General features: G+C 39.8%; 1 protein-coding gene across 1 annotated transcript in view; it reads right to left on the bottom strand.

The window, feature by feature from the left end:
- mtbp (MDM2 binding protein) overlaps nt 1–18,243 on the bottom strand; it is a 30,498-nt gene that overhangs the window by 3,770 nt on the left and 8,485 nt on the right. Inside the window, 12 exon segments of the mRNA XM_080472513.1 lie at nt 404–564; nt 694–957; nt 1,094–1,189; nt 1,680–1,838; nt 1,922–2,015; nt 4,256–4,411; nt 7,032–7,145; nt 9,838–10,020; nt 10,605–10,722; nt 10,950–11,016; nt 11,219–11,313; nt 17,499–17,615. Coding sequence (XP_080328639.1) covers nt 404–564; nt 694–957; nt 1,094–1,189; nt 1,680–1,838; nt 1,922–2,015; nt 4,256–4,411; nt 7,032–7,145; nt 9,838–10,020; nt 10,605–10,722; nt 10,950–11,016; nt 11,219–11,313; nt 17,499–17,615 — 1,624 coding nt within the window.

The following is an 18,243-nucleotide window of genomic DNA, read 5'->3' as shown; positions in this document are numbered from 1 at the left end:
CCGTGCCAGAATAATAGAAAATGGTCTCTGCAGGCAGAGTTCCACACAAGACAAGCTTTCTCTCAGGACTGCTTATGGCCTATTTGAATGACATCTCACCTCTGACACACACACCATGTAGCTCCCAGCATACTGGGAAAGTAAAACAATTAGGCCATGAAATCTTCCAATTAAATTAATTTGTTTCTGTAAAATATGCTACTGAGTTTGTAATAACTGTGATGAACAATAACCAATTCTATTTAACAGATTTTTGGGCCATTTATAAAACATGATGTGCAGTCGTCTATTCCATTAAGTGGAACTATGCTATCTTGTTCTTTGCTATATAGACGGTTTACTGCTCTACCTAATAGTCTTGTAACAGCAGAAGACGACCTCACAGCTCCAGTGAAGACTTTACCTGAAGTGCGTCTTGTGGCCACAGAGAATGAGGTGGTGAGGGAGGAGGAGGTGGACTGCGATCTGCTGGGTTGTTGCCGTAGTGACCTAATGATGGAGTTCGTGCCACTGCTGCTGCTGCTCTGAGAGCACAGCGAGTCGCTGCTCTCCGACTTCGCCAGCCTGGCTCATTCAGAATCGGATATAAACACAACAGTGATGACATGTCGGTGTGAAGATTCAACAACCTTCCATTCATGCACTCATTCAATGATTCCTGCTTCTAACTTGGACAGACGCACTCCTTCATACCTCTTGCGAGGGTGTCCTCCAACGACGTCCGTCTCCCAGGACCTGCGCTTGAGTCGCGCGACATCGTTATTCTGCAGAGTTTCGCCATCGGGAACACTTCCTGGCTCTGACAGCACAGCTGGTGAAGGGGCGGGGCTAAGGGCAAAGGGGAGGGCGCAAGGCTCCTTGGAACAGGTCGTCTGGGTCTCGAAGCGGATCAGTCGCGACTGCAGCCGCACATAGGCCTGATCCCGCTCCAGAGAACGATGGTTATCCAGGCAGAACCTATAAGAAGAAACAGATCAGACACTGTGATAGAAAATCATCTCAAATCTGAGCCTCTGCTCACAATGAATGTTTCAATACTGCTCGACCTAAACGTACTAGTTCCAATCAAGAATCCATGTTTTCAGAAACTTACTCTATGCCATGGTAATGAGAGGCTGATGCTTTGCTGAAGGGCAATTTGGTGATTCTCCTGGGGGAGAGGTCTGGTGACAACTGAAACACATTAATGCTGAACAGAAGGGGAGTGAAGACGAGGACAAAAAGACAGAAAAGGAGAATGGCTGTGAGGATTCTGTCTGGGTTCTAAATATAATATTTTCTTCATTAGGCCACTTGAACAAAACCTATCTAATTGAAGAGACACAATTACTGAATTACTCTTGGTTAGTTTTTTTTGTTTTATTCCCCCTTTAACGGGAATCAATAATGTTCGTCTAAAGGTTGTGAGCTCTCTGTAGAGGGCTAATGATCACAATCAGGTCCTAATTATGGACTCTTTAAGTGTTTGTCATTAAGCTCCATCCTGAAAATAAATATGTACAACCACACTCGCACCCAGTTGGAGTAGAAGTATGTTCATCTGAACATGTTATGCGAGTGACAGTTAAATGTTTGAACAAAGTGAGAACTGTCAATGAAAATGGCTTATTATTAATAATAATACTTTATATTCAATCAGACATTAAGTGAGATCTTTGAAATGTGATTATTGGACTTACCCTCTGTTGATAGCCAGCGGTTGCAGCTCGGCAGTAGGCATGCCATCTAAAGTGAAGTGTTTTAGGAGTTCTTTAGCATCTAGTAAAGCAGAGGAGCCTCTCTGACCGTCTTTAGGCCCCAGAAGACTGTCACTGGAGGCTGGACCTAACAGACCAAACCTAGGAAACAAATTCAGTGTCAATTGCATATTTCAAGAGTCTATAAGTGGCGAAATTGGTCAAAAAGATAAAATGCAGAGCACCTTTTCCTCTGTCGTTTCTTCCGCAGGCTCTCTATGTTGAAGAGGACGCTCCTCTCAGGCCACTCAGATGTCTGCTGGGAAAGAGTCTTGAAACCTTTAAAAAAAAAAAAAAACAACAACAGGGCTGAGTCTGGCAAAACGCGATAAGACTTGTTTTACACCACTTAGTATTGAAAAGGCTTTCAACTTGGACCTCCATCAAAACCAATTGCAGTGATATGAAACATTCTGAAGGCAATGCAAAGATGAACATAATCAAGCTCAACGCTTAATTACTTGGTTTTCAATTAAAGCTGCAGACACAAAGGACTTCAGATTATGAAGCAGTGAACAACAAAGACACACTACATTCCCAAAGCACTGATAAACTGTGTCTTTATTTCGAAAAGGAAGGTTAATAGGTACGACCATGCTTAAAAAAAATAAAATAATGTGTGTGTGATGCTCTTGTTACATTTTTCCTTGCCTGATTGAGAAGCACACAAGACTTGAGGACATGAAAAAATCATGATTGAATGATGATGAAGAGCATCCACAGCGATAAATGTATAATTGTTCAGAAGGAAAAGACAATGAGAGAAATGTTATACAGTAAATGTGGCATTATAAATTACATATACATAAACTATTTGGAATAAACTTTTTCCGTCACACCTGAAACAGCCTTTCTTAGTAGACTCTCTACTGCCTTCACCATCTGCTACAAGTTCAGCCAGGATGCATCTTAATTTTCACCAGATGCAGGTTGCAGCAACTAATGATGTTGGTTGATTACACTCGCCTAATTGCCCATTTTTGATGCACAATACTCACAAAATTTGCAAAAAAAAAACAACTTTGATTTTTAAAAAGAACGGAGTCAAATGTGTGTACATTACATTTACACTATTAATATGCATTATTGGCTACAGTTATTACATTTACAAAGAATTGTTTAATGGTAGCCCATAATGTAATAATCTGCCAATAAAATGATGATCGGCTCAAATAGTTTATTACACTATTGGCAAGTTATTATTACATAACTGATTTTTTTTAAACTTCCAATTGACAAAATAATTTCATTACTGGAATTATTAGCTTTATTGGTTGCTACACAGGTTACTCCTTCGAACTCTTAGCACACGAGGACCCAGAAAAGATGAAGTCTCCCTTTCTAAAATATCATAAACTCTCCTCTTTTCTTGTGTTCACATGGAAATGATATGTTATGCGAAAAGACAAGAGAAATGTGGTGAATCAGAATACAGCAATGATAGAGAGGACGCAAGTGTATGAATAGAGTGAAGCTCTCCGCCAGCGGTTGGTTTGACAGCCCACACAAAGTCATCCACACCGCTGGGCATTGCGCGCACGCACAAATGCAAGAGGCACATGATGGGTTGAAGTAAAAGACATTTCCATCTCCAGAGCAGAGGGTGGGAAACCATTATGGGCAAAACAACCTGATTTGTACTTGTAAATTCATTTCTCTCCATGTTCCAACATAGCATGATCTCCGTTTATGAATTTCAGGTTTATCCTCAGTGGGAGTTCTGGGGCAGATGAATACATATATATGGTAGAGATTAAATCTCGGAGATATACCTCTAGATAGGGGCCATAGAGTTGGCTGTTTTCCTGCTTCGGCGTTGATCTGTTACAGTTTATGCTGCTACTGTTGAGTCGATGCCTCAGTCCACAAGCACTCACACAATAAACGTGACGGATAATGATGTGCAGACACTCCAATCAATTTCCAAATGATGTCACAGCATTTATGACATGAAAACTGCTCAACATGCGGGACAATTAGCCCCAAAGCAATATTTTTAGAAGCGGCAGTGCCCTCACTGTGCATGTCTAGTTGGAGCTGCAAGCTGGGATTTGTTTTATTGCTAACAATTTATCTGAGAATTATTAGCTGGTATTGTTTGTTCGTAAAACTGTCGTCCAATGAAGGCAAATACAATGAATGCTGATGGGTACTGCCATCCCACAATTGATAGTGTTTTGTTAAATGGATGAACTGCCTCCAGTGCTCTCTCCATGTTGTGTGAGCAATTTGCGTCGACTATGTAAATCTGGACAGTGGCTGAATTGACACAGGTCTTACAGAACTATGTGTACAGTGAGCCAGACAAACAGTTTACCACAAGTAGGCATGACAAAAAGAAATGGTTGCATTCATCCATAATCGATGTGATATAAGTAGGAAAAAAGGAGCATTTACCGTCACGGTATATTGTAGAAACCGATCTGGAACATATAGTTGTTTCATTGTGTCTACATGATGGTTGGGTGAGCTGTATCCAAACAGTGTTTTTGTTTTTTTTGTCTTTTTTTCTTCCTTACCTGGGTTTTTGGAGGCTTTATTGTCTGTCAGACAGGTGGCAGCTGTGGGAAGAGTGGAGTCGACCATCTTCAGATACTGCTCCCGGGCCTGGTTCAGAATGACCTTCAAGTCATTTACGGGGATGGACGTTGAGGTAGACGCTCCTCCTCTTCGTCCTGATCACACGAACACACGAAGGTTTCATCCTGGCAGTAGATTTTAGTTTTTTGTGTAAAACTCGTTGGCAAAGTTACAACTCGCGGAACTGTTGGCGTTGGTGTAAAAGTTACATAATAAAGAATATTGATGATTCTTTTATTTGCCAAAACAGGATGCATTTGTTTAATTACTTGTATCTTAATGCTCCACCAAGAAAGTCAGATGATTGGTCTCAAAAATGAACAATTCAAAGTAAAAGAATTCAAGAAAAAGAACCATTAAATCAGAATACATATGTGTGGGTGTGTACACTCATCAACAGCTTCTTGAGATTTAGTAGTTCAACATACAGTATGGCTATTCAAACTGCATAATTTCAGGAGTGTTTCTAATACTTTTGGCTCCTTAACATATAAGATTACATTAGTATGCGCAAGTGTAATGGAATGGTGTATATCAAGCTAAAGCTTGTTCCTTTGTTTTCTGAATCTCAGATGTCTTCTAATCAAACAGATTTTCAACATGCTGTGATTTCATTTCTAAGAGTTTGAGAAGTAGAAACAGAAATATTGATACATGCACTTCCTAAGCATGTGCACACACATACACACATGCATCTGTGTGCACACCCATCAAACACACACACACACAGACAGACAGACCGAATAGAGTCTGTGAAATAAAATACAGAACGGTGGTGGTTCACAGATACACATTTCACAAAAATCAGTAAAACTTCCAACAGTCCCCCGAAACTTAAGCAACTCACACAGGCATGTCTTTTTCCAATTTAATGCCAAGTCAGAATAAATTGTGATGAATTTCATTAAAGGACACGTAGTCTGTCAGGACTTTACACTCTGCTTGTGGCCTTTTCAAAGAATAGCCTCACTGCATATCCCTAACTCTGAAGTATTTCACTCCACTTCCTTTAATCGGGCTCCAGTCTGCTGGTGTTTCACTATCTTTGCCTGCCAAGGGAACATTATGTGTATCTGTAAAATAATGGGCTGAAGAGAACTGAGGCTTTAAAATAACCACAGTTCAGGACACTATTTGGACTCTACAGCCGATACAATTTGAGTCTGTTTCAATAAATCTATATTATCAGGCAACATTGACGACGTAAACCTCTACACTGTTCAACTCTTCCTAGGCGTAAAACAATGGAACAAGCATGTATTAATAGAAACGTCGGTACATCAGGCGAATAAAAAAACCCTTTCAATTACTAGGTTATTACTTGAAAATGTCAGTGCTGCCACTACCAATTGTTTTCACTGCTGATGCATCTCTCAACAGCCAAAACCCCGAGCCAAAATTAGTGTGTTTAATTTGGTTGTTTAACTGTTTTAATTTATTTTGTTTATCAGGGCTTTTTTTGGCATCACTCTTTGAACGAAGTTGGTAAAATCCCAAAACACAGACCGTATAACCATTTACAAGGATCACCACGGCAACGATGTGAATATCAACATGATACATGTGTGGCGGCTGTGGCTCAGGCAGTGGAGCGTTTTCCAGTCCAGAAAGGGGTTCGTGGTTCAATACCATATCTGGTTCTGTAATGGCACCAAGCTGAGCTTGAGCGAGACCCCAAGTTTCTCATATCGGTGAGCATTGTCTGGCAATATAAGCACTATTGTATGTAAAGCACATTAAGACTAACGAAGCTGCAAAATGTGCTATATAGGTGAAGTATATTAATCATTGACATGTTATAGCATCCGATCTCAAAGATGTTTCAGATTAAAAGACAAATATGATTAAAGAAAGCATCAAAATGACATGTTTTAGTAGTTGTTCTCAGCACAAACTTAAAAGAACTTTCAGTTTTGGTAGGGTTACTGTTCATTTAATTTCCTAAACCTTTCAACCCCAATAAATGAAAAATAAAATTATCAAATGACATAATACTAATCATACTGTATCTGTTTTTCATCCCCAATCCATCAAGGCTCTGATTTAATATGAGGCCACTGTGGTTGTGTCAGGCTGAATGACAAGAAAATGATGAGACGGTGAAAAATTGGTAATTAAAGGAGATGCTATTTTGGAATCAGCACTCATCTTCAAAGATAGAAAAAAAAAAGAGTAGCTCAATCCTCTTGATGTATTACTTTTTTTTTTTCCAGTGCTTTTAAAATGTGTTGTGATTAATATGGTGGTCTAAGAAAAATGAAAAATCTGGACTGATTCCCATGTGCATGTCCATTGTGAGTCTTTTGTCGTTTTGGATAATCGGTGTTAATCTCCTGATAAGATTTGAACAATGCATTGACAGGTAAGAACAAAATGACACAGTTTTACCCATTTTGTAAGAGATAAACCATAAAACTACAAGATCACTTCTCGTCTTGGTGAGATATTCCGTCCTCACCTCACTCAGAGGCCTAAAACCCTGAATCTAATAACGTGGACTGAAACTACACTTAGGGCCAATCCAGGTTATTATCTTACATTGGCAGGCATGCAAAGCACAATGGTCTCAGTAAATTGGGATAAAAGGTGTAAGTCTAAATTACAGTGCAATTCTCTGCTTCAGTGTAAATGTACTGTTCCGGTCTGCACTTTCACTCCCCCCCCCCCCCCCCGAGAACTACAATGAGCTCAGAGTATTCATGTTCTATTACTTACTGAGATATTCTTTAAGGGCCAGCGTCTGAACCTGGGCCACCTTCCTCTCTCTCTCCAGCAGGCGGTCTCCTTGGAGACATGGAAGAGGGGGGAGGATGTTGCCTTCAGCTACTCCTGAAGGAAAATAAGTAGTAAAATAAACCAAAAAAAAAAAGTAGAGATGATTAGATGTAGATTGTAGAATATATTGGTATTTCTCAAGCGGAATTGGGTGCAACCAGGGACTCAAAGGGCACTCCTCAGAGTTTATACCAAAGGTCAGATTAAGATATCTGACAGAAAAGCGGTAGTACTTCAGTGAAAGGCCATGAAGATGGAATGGCGAGGGGATTCAATGAGTGGAGGCCAGGTAATGAAAGATGCTACTGAGCTGCACGATGAAGTTGCAGGACTCGGTGTTTTAAGCAGCCTGACCCCCGACAGTGAGAGAAAGAAAATACTACTATTTCTTCAAAAGGAGTCACAACATTTTCAAGTTATATTTAAAATTCATGTAACTGAGCAGTTGCTTGTTTCCTTAGTGGAAGTCAGAGCCTCCTACAAAGAGTCAAAAGCTAAACCTGAGAAATCACATGCTGGTTTACCAGACACAAAGCATGGCAAAACACTTCTGATACAGCACAATAGAATCTTTTTTCAAACCTCTCTGTTTATGCTACACACGGGGTTGCAAAGAGATAATAATTTGCTATAATTCAGTCAGTAAGTGCCGCATAAACATGTTTTTGGTGATATTTGATAAGTTGTTGCTGCAAAACAGCTAATCAACTCACAATGATTCAGTCTTGCACAAAGAAGTGGCGATGTAAGGAAATGCTGAGGACTCTGCTCAGGTGGGTGTCATTGAAGAGCCATATAGTCTTATTCTGCATTTTAAAACATCCAAGGAAAAATGTTATCTGATGGTTACATAAAATGTTAAAACCAATACGAACTTTACAGAGGAAAATCAGCCGCAGTCCTTATAATCATCTGGAGACCCGACCAACAATGGACTTTTTTGAGAAAAGAACCTTTTGGTAAATGAACCAAACAAAAAAAAGAAAAGCAAAGAAAAAAGTTGTTTTGTTTTATTTTCCTTCTTGGTCAGGTCCCCTCCTGTAATAATCATTTTCAACTGTATTCTATAATTTTGCTTCTATAATAAGGAAGCCGTTAATTCTCTGCTGTGAGCGTGCAAGAGGGAGGGAATCAGGGAAGAAAAACTGTCTACGAAGAGCTGTAATAACGAAAATCTCTTGAGTGCAGATTGCCGGCAGCAGTGAGTACATCGAGTGTTTGTGACAAAAGCTAGTACGACGAACATTGACAACCAATCGGATTCTGTCAATGAAGCCATAACGATTTCTGTACTCATCAAGCTAAGGAGAAGCTTCGGGAGAACTGTGCACTCAAGAGGGAGTTTTCTTTATTAAATGGAAAATGGCCACGGGACGTTCTCAAACCTGTAGATATGGATGAATAAAAGAGTGCTCCTTAAAACCGATTATACCACCAGTGAGGTTTTCAAAGAACACCGACGGAAAAGGGAGGGAAAAAAAAAAGGATTTCAAGAAGAATGCTGACATTTTTAATAATTGTTTAATAAACCATGCTTCTCAAACTGGGGTCGCTCTATAAATCCTTGTGGTAGGGTGCAAGAGATCATAAAGGGACCCTGAGGTTTGTCTGCTCTTAGGTGGATAAAAATTACATTTACACATTACAAAGAAAGGCCGAATAAGACATTTTCTAAAATCTAAAGCTGATGTGGAAAATTCAGAAGTTGTTGGTGCGAGGTGGTGTGTCCACCAGAGTTTAGCATATCTAAGCTAAAAGAGCTAATTATTAAAAAAATCAACAATAAATATTCTTCATTTTCTTTCAAGACATACCGTCTATCCATCCACACAGTCGTGCTAATGAGTGAACTTTAACAGATGGGAAGTTCTAGTATATATTTAAACTTCAGCCAGGTTTTTCACTCAGTGTGCTGGAGCAGAAGCGGAAGATGTGACATTCAGCTTATGGAGACAATTATATTTAGTGTTGCTAATAAAGGTTTGAAAGGTCTGCAACGCATGTCTAAATTAAGACTAGGATTACCACCAATGTGCCTTGTTATTGAGTATTGTGTAGTATTGAGCTTCCTTCCTTCCGTTTGGTCGAAGCTGATTCAACAGTCATTTGACAATCATCATCAGGTTTCAGCAGTTCGTGATGCACATGTTTGACTTGGCACAGGTTTTAAACCGGACGCCCTTCCACCCTTCCTGAGCTTTCATGGGATTCAAACACTGAAACCACTGGGCTCCCGCTGCCACCCACTGTTCACATACAGAGCAAGCAATATAAAAAGAATCTTACAGCAACTTCAACAGAAGGCGACAGATACATTTCTATTTCATTGTCATTGAATTGCAAAGAAGTAAACACATTTCGGAAAGCTGTGTTTAATTCACTTTAAAAAAGAAACACACCGACAGACATCTGGATGAAAATTACAGCAGAATTGAATGAGAGTGAAACATTTTCAGTGACAGTGACAGTGACAACACATTAGTACAGAAGCACCCATGATATATAATAACCTCTTTCAGAAACATTAATATCCCGCAGATGAATTTCAACCAGAAATGCTACTTCCCTCACTTCACCAACCTTTACCCAACTTTAAAACATGTCTTCCTGTTAACATTAAACAATTATTCTCAATGAAGTTTTTTCTCTACATCTACAATAAAAAGCCCTGGAATGCAGAACATGTAAACACATGTAGGTCTTCACAATAGTAATACTCATACAGGAAGATTATCATTAAACATACCTGATGATGATGATAGAGACTGCTCTCTCAGCAATCCGGAGACGGTTGCCATGGCAGCAGCTCCATTAATTTGAGTGTCTGAGTGCAACATGCGGACCCGGCAGGCTGCACACCCGGCATCGTCTGAGCCTTGGACCAACAGGAAGTAGAGAGCGCTCTCACCCTTCACCTCGACGTCCGGCACTTCAGGACAGGGTCAAAAAGACATTTATTCACTTTCAGTAACTTATACTGTCTTTTTTCTCACGACAATGATGATAATAATATCTATTATGACTATTGTCAATATCATTATCAACAGCTGCTATAATCTTGTTATTACAATTGTGGGTGTGCATTCAAATTGTAGTTATACTGTTGCTATTACCTTCATTACCAGGCAAAATTCCAACTCGTCCCTTAATTCATGTCTGAACCAACCAACACTTAAAATAACACTTCCCAAGCCACCTGTTTTCTTGTCACTGCATGTATTATTTTCACCTTCTTTTGGAAATATGACACAACATTATGAAGATGCTGCGCTATTTGTTCAACTAACAATCCCTCAAAGGTATGATTGTATCAATTCTTCATTAGTCATGTTTTTTCCACACTTTTCCAGCAATAACATCCAAATGTATTCAGTATCCCACGTGAATATTACTCGTATGGAGGCAGGCAATTCATTTCACTCCACAAGATGACATGTTTCCCTTCAGCTGCTATAAAAACACGATTTATTTAGCTACTTGTGAACAAAAGATTGGTGAAGAAGGAACCCTTACCCTGTAAGGACTTTGGTCTCCTGGCGAGAGTCTCTCTCCAGCGCTGGGAGCCGAGTTGGCTGGAACCAGGCTGGGCAATGGGAGTGATCACACAGGACAGGCTGAATAAAGCTCCGACCTGGAGATGGACACATAAGAGATAAACATGTACCCTTGTACTCCTCCAGATCAATAAATGGCAAACAACATGAATCTGTTAATTTTCATGTCTTATGAACATTTAACTGAAGCATAAAGTAAACACAACTGTGTCTCAGGCTGAGATCCTGAAAACTTTCATTAAAACGAAACCGACTTCTTTATTTTGAATATACTGCTTTAACAGAGTAGAATTCTTTTCAATACCTTCCCACGCAGCGACCTCAGCTGGTCCAAAAGAAGCTGAGCTTTCATTGACTTTCCAGACAAACCACTGTTTGTTGTGTATGAAGGAAATAGACAATAATATAATAATTAAGACCTAAATCTGCAGCCAACTTAATGAACAACATGTAAAATGCACATTTGACGTATAAAGACGAAGAATAGGTATAGTTAAACAGCTCACATCTCACAATATACTAAAACATGTAGATCCTTCTGTTGACACAGAAATACTATTAAAATGAGGATACAGTTCAAACTGGGTGCTGGACATCAGGAAGCTGGGCAGGTCTGACAGATTAACCATCTGAACCAAGTCTAAAACGGGGGCGTAGTAATGGAAGACCTGCGAATACAAAACAGAAAATTGAGTGTGTGTGTGTGTGTGTGTGTGTGTGTGTGTGTGTAAGAAAAGAATGAGATCAGAAACCAACACAGTGGGAAGGAGATGAAGAAATAAGCGGGTTGTCACATAAAACAACGTTCAAAAGAAAAAGAGGCAATCAATTGTGAGGAAGCGGCTTCTGGACTTGGGAACGATCCACCAGCTGAAAGACTGAGACACAACTAAAGTGTCCTTGAGCGAGACCCTGGGGTGATCCAGGCCTGGTGTCATGCAAATTCTCATTAAATCTGATCTTCTTTTGTTCAACATCTGGATTTGAACTTGCTGCATAATGTAAGTACAAGAATGGTTAAAGCGCCCTGCAGTTATTTACCATTTTAACACAGTGAAACTAAAAATAACGTATGGTATTGTATTGAGAGAATTCTAATGTTTCATCCAGAACAGTAATAAATTACATGGATATTGAGCTGAATAGTTCATCATTCTCATATTTAGCAAGACAAGGTTGTCTATCAAATTACTTTAAAAAAATAAAAACATTGGTTAAATAACAAACGTTCATCTTCAACATCATTTGATTCAATTTAGCGTCATAGGGCGCTATAGTCAATCCCAGCTGACAATGGGCAAAACCTCTCAAACCAGGGACATTCTCAGTACGAGGCATGAATACTCGCCACTACACCGCTCTGTGGCCTGAGTGAAATAGCACGTTTTTTTTCTATACTGTATTGTGGATGTGAATTTAATAAAGGGTAACAAAGCTTTGGAAATGAGCATCATGTGCATCTTTATGTCTGAAAACACAGAGTTTAAGTGGATTCAGGTACTGAATATTGTTTCGTACATATATAACAAGACCTACATTTCAACACTCTGCAGTTGTCCTATTTTTCTAATGAGCGCATCCTATTATGAACAAATCAATAATATATTAATCACGTGGGGTGAAACGAGTCATTTGTTAATTCAGCAAATTACAAGCATGCCAACATCTTGACCCGTTTCACAGATGAGACTGCTCCAGATTAAAAGCAGCTGAGGATTTTAATGATACTGGGTAGAAATCTCGCTTTTATGGCAAAGTTGAGAATGCTCATTAATCCCGAGCCCAGTCCAGCGGAGACTCTGACTAATGCAGTTTTCCACAGCGGTACCATCAAGACCTCCAATATGTAATTACTTTCAACCACTTGTGAAATCAAACTTTGCGATGATTTTAAAGCCTGCGGGCGAAATGTTTTCCCACATTTCAATGTGGGTGAATCATGACGAAAAGACTGTCCTGATTGCTGCGTTGTGTTCAAGCTCGGTGAACAATGAGGCGGGTCCAAACGCTCTTCATTAGCTCTATTGTTCACACACTTCTTGATGGTCGGTGCAGCGGTGAGCTACACACAACAGCTTACTCTGAAGGTGCAGACGCCTTCGCTGCCCACTAACAGGCACCATTTTGACAAGTGTGGAAACATGTATTTAAAACGGAGCCTCAAACCCTTCCGGCAGCTCTTTTTTTGAAGCTGCTGGTGCAGATTCATATTTGAACACGACTAAATGTAATGATGTACTTTTTGCTGCTCCTCTGGCAAGATGAGGAGTTCTTTTGAGATGGAAGGAAGGTACCCTACCCACACAGCTCAAGAGGAAAAACGCCTCATCGGAAGCTGGAGGAAATTCATTATTGCTATACATAGATCTGCTAAGAAATAGTGTCAGGTGGAGGGGTATGTTCTTACATAGACTCTTCTCACACAAGACTCTGACGCATGACTCACCGAGTCACTAATTACATCTGTAACCATACTTTAATTAAAAAAAAGTCAGCCGTTGAGCTTAAAGCTCTTGATATGTCAGAGGTGAGGCTTGTTCTACACTTTTTCTGGTTTGCTCCATGACCTGCTTCTGCAATGACGTTTTGACTGAACAATACCTCTTTGGCTGTATGAAGTAAAATAAAAAGAAACTAAAAGAAAGCTTAAAAAAATAATAATAAAAATGTATATATCAAGTTATATCTTTATTATTACTTCTTTGATGTAAAATGCTTCTTGCCAGTAAATCACACATTATTGTAGAAGTTTGCTAAATCTTTTCAAACAAGCTTTTCTTTGCTTTTGTTTGGTGGATTTCCTTATTGACGACGTAAATTGGTACGTTAATATTAATCTTATTTTTTTTTCAGAAGTGTGAAATCCTCATTTTTAGCTTTGCTACTCATCACACAAATGCACATCCTTTACAAATGTGGCACAATTCAAACGGGAACTAATCAGGATCTCCAACGGTACACATTGTTCGTACATATATTTTGTGTTTTTGCACTGATTAGAGGCCAAAAATGTAACATTTCCATTGTGGACATTAAATGCATTCAAACCAAACCCAGTAGTTGCATCTTGTTTCCAATACAAATGTTTGCACCTGCAACATCTGAAGAGGGAAGGAGCGGACTGCAGTTAAAAGTCCTGAATCCAGATTTGAGAAGCTTTCTAAATTCCCAGAGATCTTGCGGTGAGAAGCTCTTTTCCCTCTCGACAAACAAGACAGAAACACTCAAATAGGAGACTCGGAGACTAAATGTCAGCATGTGAATATGCTGTGGGGCAGAAGGATCTGTCTGAGAACATTCACTATTAATATTTTCTGATAAGTGATTCCCTGGGCAATAAATTCAGACGACTCTTAGTGATACCAGCCAGCAAATGTAGCTCTTTATACTTTGAAGTGAGTCAAATGGATAATGCTTTTCTAATCTGTGGGTGACACCAGACAGAAAGCGCACATGTCTGCCATGTAGTTTTTCCTGAAATCTCAATTATTTTTTTATTTTTTTAAATACCTAACCTTGTTACACTTGATCTTCCTCCTTGTTGGAAATACAAACGCTAAAAATCACAGACCGTCTCTGCATCAATAACAGACAGTGGAAGGTAGATAAATGGGCCCCCACGTAAACTCTGCACAATAAACACTTTAATCATGTCCTTGTGAAGAGTTACAAATTGGTCTGCTATTCTCATAATAGGTCTCGCTTTGGCGTTATGAAACATTGAGTTAGACTTTACCTTTTATTGTTTGTGTAAAACTTCATTTTTAAGTGAAAGACGACGAAAAGCAAGTCGGTATTGACATGAAGCTTCACGATGCACAACATCAAATTAGACGGAACTAAGTTTGGAAGTGAGGAGAGATCACTTCAGGTCACTGTATTGTGTTTGTAGCTTGAACATCACTTATAGCTCCTAGATTAAACTAAATTATTCATACCACTCCGACTCAAGTTGAAATCAACGTCTCTACATATTCATATCATATGCGACCAAGCTGCAATGAGATAGTGGAAAGTTGAGACCATTGTCACCTGATCCAATCAGTTCATCTTTGAGTGAGACGTGCGCCTGATTTAAAGGAAAGATTGTATGAATGGGTCTACCACCGATGCAGATACATGAAAATACCTCTGTCTGCCAGATGGATACAGCCTTAACAATAAGAATTGTATGTAAAGTCCAAACTTTACTTTGTGTGTTCCTGTACTTCACCTCAATTCCGGTGCTCCAAAAGCACTTGGTGACCTCCAGCCCGCCGAGGCTTTGCATGTCTGCGTGTGAGTAATTATCATGTCAGTTATTGCTGACAGTGAAAAGACCTGATCGTTTCTGTCTGGGATCGGTTAGACAGTGTGTGTGGAGAGCAAGTCATTATACACTCATCTAAGCAGTGTGGAGATGTGATAGTTGTGTTGTTCTCAGAGTTTTTTTTTTAATTGTGTGCCAAAACAATCATCACCATCTGCTTCTGTGTACAGGGATCTGATGGGAACTCAAACACGCGCACTCACACACACATTGTCTCTGGATGTGTAAATGAAGAGCCTGTGCAAACGCACACACTTGCACACCTAAACTACAGTGGTCCACTGAGTTAACTTAATAATGAGCAGGCCCCCCCAAAAAAGAGAACACACTTTCATACAGCAGCACATACTACCCTGTATAAAATGTACCAAAGCCATCTGATCACGCTTGTATTTCCAAAATTTCTTTCATTTCATCAGACATCATTTTACCTGTCTTTATTGCTCACTCTGTGATTGCTAATAAAAGCTCCCCGTGTGTGTGTGTATATGGCCCATATCACATCATAAATTCTTAGGAACAGCTCCTGTGTGATTTTATTATTGTGCATATTACTATGAACAAAAAATGGACTACACTCTATAATATAATAACGAGTACAAAATCTGCACACTCTCAAAATTCTATTTTTGATTTTTTTTTTACAACACTAACAAAAAAAAGTTAGCCGTGAGTTTCGTAACTTCTGGCTTTTTTTGATACATTTTTTTTAATTGGTGTGAGGTAGTGAAAAAAAATAAGTGTGTAAGCAGCAATTTAACAAGCTAGTTCAATGTGCTTTTTTAAGGCTCTCTGCCATCTGACAATAGCAATTAATGTGAATCAAATTTTTATTCATTGCTAACACAATTGAAAAATTGATTAGTTGTTTGACAGAAAATGAGTGTGCTATTTGTGCCAGTATTCTAAAGAACAAGACAACAAACCAACAGCCAAGTAAGCACTTCTGCGAATCTGTATTAAGCATAACAAAGCAGACAGCGCTCAGGCTGCGCGAGCAATGTCCGTCCATCCATCTTCTCTTCCACCTAACCACACGGCCTTGCAGTGCCAGTATAAAGAGCAAAGAAACCCAGACGTCTCTCTGCTCCAACTTTTCTCGGAAGACCCCGAGCCACTATCAGCTGAAAAATATAATCTCTCCGGTCCGTCCTGGGCTGACATCCAGGTCTCCTCCCAGTTGGTCATGACTGGTAGGCCTTCAACGGGAGGCAGTATGATCAATCCTATTGAAATACACAAACCACCTACATACTGACTCCCATCAAAAGTCTGGTTCTCTTACACACATTATGGCGTATTATAACATTAGCATTGCACCAAATACAGGACTATACTCGTTATTTACGTTTTGTAAAAGTACAATTACGCCAAGACTATTTAATTAGACAAACTATAACGCAGCGCCAACTTCTCTTTTGAGATTTAGTGGTCTGAAAGAAATACTTGTTGACACTATTTCAGACATTAGTGGTCAATGCGCTTTTCTTCCGAGAGAAAACATAAAAGTAATATTAAAAAAGTGCTGTGTAAACACACAATGTCTGACAATTTCTGAATGAATGATGAATTACAGTAAATACTTGGCATAAAGTCATATCTTGCCTCTTTGTGTCAATAGTGCAGACATAGAAAATGACTTATTGCAGCTCATTGCTGGCCAACAGCTCACTGTATGTTTTCAACTGCAAGTCACTGGTTTTGACAGAATCCATTATGTCCAGTCAAATCACTCACTCAAAAAGTTTAACATACAAATTTCGACAAAACAAGAAAAAGAAATAATAAATTAGCCTAAGGATTTCTCTGGAAATCCTTTGGACTACACAAATGAGATGACGAATCTATATTTTAATGTTATTTTACAGCTGGAAGGTCGTCAGATGTATGGGAAGTTGACACTTATTTGGCAGAAGAAATACAGTTGATTTATGTGGCTGATGGTTCTTCTGTCAGAGGTTCTGCAGTGTGATTAAAGGGCAAGCAGGATCTGACCTTTCTGAACTCATCTCCCTCTAGCCACCAGAACTCATTTGAAAATGGGACGGCGAGGAGCTCTTTCAACTCTATAGCTCAGAGGTAAGAACGGGAGTCTGTGGGGGTGTTTTACAGGGATAGCTCTATTGTAAATAAAAATTCAGTCATTACCACTTCCTCCTGTCAATCAAAACCTTCCCTGCTGCTTGTATGGATGCACTGATAACTCTCCATCATGGTCCTTTTTCAAAGTGATGAAATGAACAGTTAAAACACATTTCACAAGATGTGAACAATCAGATGTGAGACCGAGTGCAGGCCGCAGCCAATCGGGCAGCAGGTCTGTGGGGCAGCTGGTCACATGAGGAAGGGGAACATTATGTCACAGGGAATGAAAGCAAGAGTGATTTCAGACTGAAATAATCATTCAGTCTGATCAAATATCCACACTCTGAATTCGGTGTGAACCGTTGCCAAAAGTTAAGTCTGAGGCTGTTGGAGGTGAAATACAACAAGCGTAACAGAGATGTAAAGTTTTAGAGAGACAGTGAAGGACTCTGAACTCACCTCAGAGTGTAGTTTGTGGTCTGTAGTCGTGCAGGAAGCTTGCAGAGGATTTGACTCTGATAAATGATGCACGGGAGAGCGCAGAGAGAAGCCATCAAAGCGCAGCTCTGACACATACTGAGGTACAAAAAAAACCACAGAGGACACAGAAAACAACAAATTACTCAACCCACTCTCACAATCACTTTAATGGTAGTTAGAAATTGTCTACACAGATTGCCATTGACATGAGGGTACAGCGAGCGGCAATCAAGCCTTTGTTCTCACAGTAACTCTAAAATAGCCATGTTTTGCTCCAGTTAAGATACGCTTGCACAAACACACACAGACACACCGGTCACACGTCGGTTCTACAACACAGCAGTAAAGTGGCGCTGGTTGTTCTCGGAGGGGCTTTTTTTCTTTTTTTTACTCCTCTGGGGGTTCTCCTTTGTTCCACTGCTCTCCAGCTGTGAAGCATTTTACCCACTGACTGTGGGAGCCCGCTCACTTCTGAAGGCAGCAACTCAGAAAAGGTCACTTCAGTGAAGGAGAGGCGGCGTGCTGCCTCAGCATACTTAAAGCAGAATATACAGAGCAGAGATAACAACCTTCCCCCAGATCAGTTATCTATTCTTAACGTTCCATAACCAATAACACAACCATCCATCCCAGCTGTCTCTGGACCGGTCACCAGTCAGTTAAAGGGAAAACACAGAGAGAACGTCAAGCAGACAGATTCATACCGGACCCCAAGCATGTTTTT

This window comes from Lipophrys pholis (assembly GCF_963383615.2).
Source record: "Lipophrys pholis genome assembly, chromosome: 9".
In the NCBI taxonomy this organism is placed as follows: Eukaryota; Metazoa; Chordata; class Actinopteri; order Blenniiformes; family Blenniidae; genus Lipophrys; species Lipophrys pholis.
The sequence above is the reverse complement of the archived record's forward strand: the minus strand, read 5'-3'. Positions and strand labels throughout refer to the sequence as shown.